Source organism: Humulus lupulus, chromosome 6, assembly GCF_963169125.1.
Source record: "Humulus lupulus chromosome 6, drHumLupu1.1, whole genome shotgun sequence".
NCBI lineage: Eukaryota > Viridiplantae > Streptophyta > Magnoliopsida > Rosales > Cannabaceae > Humulus > Humulus lupulus.
Window position 1 is genome coordinate 34,679,969 of NC_084798.1, and position 3,548 is coordinate 34,683,516.

Here is a 3,548-nt window from a genome sequence, read left to right on the forward strand (position 1 = left end):
AAAATAAAAAACTATTAAAACCAAAAATTTCCGTTATCTACACACTTATTATATATAAGAGACAATAAATATTAATAATTTTTTTTTATGAAATTCAATCTGTATTGTAACTTCAGTATGAGTACTTTCAATATAAAAAGAGTAATGATATGTACATATAAATTATACACAAATATTTATGTGATAAATTATTTTTACACAGTAAAAATTATCTTAAATAAAAATGATTAGTAGAAGTTATTTGACACATCAACATAATTAGTATATCTGTGTATAATTTGTGAGTGCGCATAATTTTTCTTATTTTGCTTTTCTGGATTTTTGACCGATATTGGCTTTTTTTTCCATGGAAGAAGAACGGTAAAAAAAATAATAAGAAAAAAGAGTTGACATTTTAAAATATAAATATTAATATATTAGGTGAAAATCTTGACAAGTGGACCTATCACAAACTAAAATGTGGGTCGGGCTATTATTTTGGTTACCATTAATTATGATTACTTTACTCTACTTATATTTTTATCAATTTTCTTTATATGTCGAGTAGTTTTTTTAATTATGTGTGATTTTGTGTTGATTTCTCAAACGATGTTATGTTAAATAAGATAAAATAAAATTCTAATTCAGGAGTATTCATATAAAAAGAGCCAAAATTGTACAAAATAGTAATTTGGATAACTACTGTAGACAAGTAAAAAAGCCGCACTTTAAGAAAATTTATAATTTGAGACAGTGTAATGCATGTTATGTGTACGTGCAATTTATTCTAAAAACTAATGAGTACATAGACAAATTAATATAAAGTTAAAAATACTACTATAATAAGGGCACATACAATTTATTAAATATTCTTTCTCCTTTCAAGTATACAACTTAAACAAGGAACACGATTGTTCGTGGCACTTTTATCAGGTAACCATTAGAGAAACACTTTCTTAATGTTTCCATCGATCTCATCCCACATTATTACAGAAAATGACAATACAGGTTTGACTTTATATATATATATAATTAATTAATAACATGTTTGGTGGATAAAGATATATTTTAACTTAGTTAATAGCAGTACAAACTTTACGAATTTCACCCTGAGTACCAGTCAAGACGCCAATCTTGCTCATCTTGACCATGGCCTTGGCAAACTCAGAGTTGAAGGTGCTCAAGCTCTTCAAGTAGCGTTGGACAAAGCCCTTGGTGGAGGCATCGGTCCACAGCAACTGATCCGATGCGAGAATTCCTCGACCCTTGCTCAAGTTGATGAAGTAACTGATGTCGAAATGGGAACCGCTTCCTGTGTCAAGATCGATACGCTTCGAAGCGTCGCCGTTTCGGGGGCACAGAGCTCGGAGTTGAGGGAGAAAGGTTGGGTCGATAGATGGGTCAGCACCACTGCTTGAATTCACGTTGTACAGTCTGCCAGTCACGAACCGACATGCTGCTGTTCCGATGGTATGGCCACCTATATACATATCATATAGGGTCCAAGAAATTTCAACCAATATCAAATTTTGTGCATAGTTCGAGAAACTATACAGATTATTCTTTTTTAAAAGTGAAGACTTATCTTTTTAAGAAATAATGGTCGAGCAGTATTGAAAAAGATATATGATGAAGTTAAGGAAAAGCACAATAAAGGAGAAAATAACAGCAACATCTTTGGCTCACAATAGTATGGACTTGAGTGTTTAGATATGAATCAAAATCCTCTGTAATATTAGTATGTCTCGTAAATGTAATTGTGATATTTTATATTAAAATCTAACTGAAAGAACAGTAGCAGTTTTTTTATAAATAAAATATTAAATATGATTAAACATATATTTTTACCAATATAAGTCTAAAAAAATAATAAGAAAGAAGGTTTTGTCAAATATAAATAAATAAATAAAAGAATGAGCGCAATTTTGTTTTTCTAAATTCTTCAGCAAAATTTTATTATTAGTACAAAAAATATTAACCATGCTCATACTAATAGAAGATAATTTTGATAAATGTTAAATATTATTTTAATTTATTATTTTACTGTTTGAGTTATGGATCTTAATAATAATTTTTTTAATGTAAAATATATAAATAATTTTGAAATTAATATTAAGTGCAAGAAAAAAGGTGTATATATCACTCCTCTTCAATTTTGACCACCTCACACAATGGTACGTACGTACTTCAAAACCCAATATTGGCCTGTAAGTTGTATATATATATATGATGTAATTCTGTTACTACTGATTTTTTTGTTATTACCGACTAGAGTGACGAGGTCTTGAGTGTTGAGACCCTTGGCTTTAAACTTGCTTGTTTGAGAAGCAATTGATTCACTAGGGCCAGGCAAATTGTTAGTGTCCGACGCAATTGAAACTCGTCCATCTCTACGCCCAGTCGGAACTTGCCAACTAATCCCTTTAGTCTGCAAAACATATGTTGACTAGTTAATTATATATATAAAACAATATCAAAACACTTAAACGACACATACAAAAGCGTAAACTTTTGAACGTACGACAACGACAGAGTCGCGTGCAGCCAGTGCAAGAATATCAGCACAAGAAACGACACCGGGGCACGCAGCCTCGAGCTGCTTCTTGGCGTCGTCGATGACGTTGTAGCCCGGTATGCCGCTGTTGGGTGCGGCAGTCTTCTCGGTGCTCGAGCCTGCGATGAGGATAGAACCGTCGCAACCACGGACGAAGCAGTCGTGGAAGTGCATCCTAAGGATGCCCGGGGCAATGCGAGGGTTTGATTTGAAATGAGTCTGAACTGTTGAGCTGATGATAGACTCGGCCTTAGGGCAGGTTTTTGAGTAAAACCCTACTTTGGTTCCTTGGCCATGCGCCATTGTGGTAGCCAAACCAAGTAACAAAAACGTAATTACCATAACCATAAATGTTTTGTTCACTTCCATTTTTTTTACGTATAGCGTATACTTGTGAGTGTTCTTGGGTTGTGAATTTGAGTGGAGAAGTATGTCAATTTATAGGAAATGCATCATGCATGAGAGGTCGATTTAGACAAGTGAGAAAGTAAGCAAAACCGGCTCATTTTCCAAAAGAGAAGAGAATAGTAAAAGAGATGGTCAAAGTTGTGTAATTAATTAATTATTAGGACAAGTACATGAGTATAGTAGTGGACCTGTGTTTGTCTCTATATTATTTGGGGAGTTTATAGGCGGCTTTCTTAGCAGACTGCTTAACTGGATTGCATATTAATTTGATTTTACCATATGATATGTTTGTATTTGCGTGTGGTAGCCACTAAACGCTAGCCAATAATGTCTTTTTCTTGGGATTTTTTATTAGCTTAATAATTTGAGGTTTGGATAATAAGATGATATATCTCTTTTATATAATAAGTTTGTAGATAATGGAAATAGTTTTAAAAGTTTTTATGTTTTTTTCTTTATTTTTAAATATTTTTATATTTAACATAATATTATGATATTTAGCAGTAGATTGTAAACATAACTTAAATTTAAATAAAATTAAATAAATGCATAATTAAACAAATTAAAATATAAAATTTTTGAGATATTTTACAATGATAATTATTTA

General features: G+C 31.7%; 1 protein-coding gene across 1 annotated transcript; it reads right to left on the reverse strand.

The window, feature by feature from the left end:
- Nucleotides 1-799: 799 nt before the first annotated feature.
- LOC133782040 (cationic peroxidase 2-like) lies at nt 800-2,946 on the reverse strand. Its single transcript, XM_062221192.1, has 3 exons — nt 2,501-2,946; nt 2,245-2,407; nt 800-1,459 (listed from the first exon to the last, which is right to left on the reverse strand). Exons 1-3 carry the CDS (start codon nt 2,900-2,902, stop codon nt 1,053-1,055), a joined length of 972 nt encoding a protein of 323 aa, XP_062077176.1. The 5' UTR covers nt 2,903-2,946; the 3' UTR covers nt 800-1,052.
- Between the last annotated feature and the right edge of the window lie 602 nt (nt 2,947-3,548).

What these genes read in the sequence shown, in the direction of transcription:
- LOC133782040 (XM_062221192.1), bottom strand. Translation starts at nt 2,902, where the DNA reads ATGGAAGTGAACAAAACATTTATGGTTATGGTAATTACGTTTTTGTTA. An exon ending in CACGCGACTCTGTCGTTGTC is followed by an intron (nt 2,408 to 2,500) that starts GTACGTTCAAAA and finishes TATGTTTTGCAG; the next exon opens with ACTAAAGGGATTAGTTGGCA. An exon ending in AGACCTCGTCACTCTAGTCG is followed by an intron (nt 1,460 to 2,244) that starts GTAATAACAAAA and finishes ATATGTATATAG; the next exon opens with GTGGCCATACCATCGGAACA.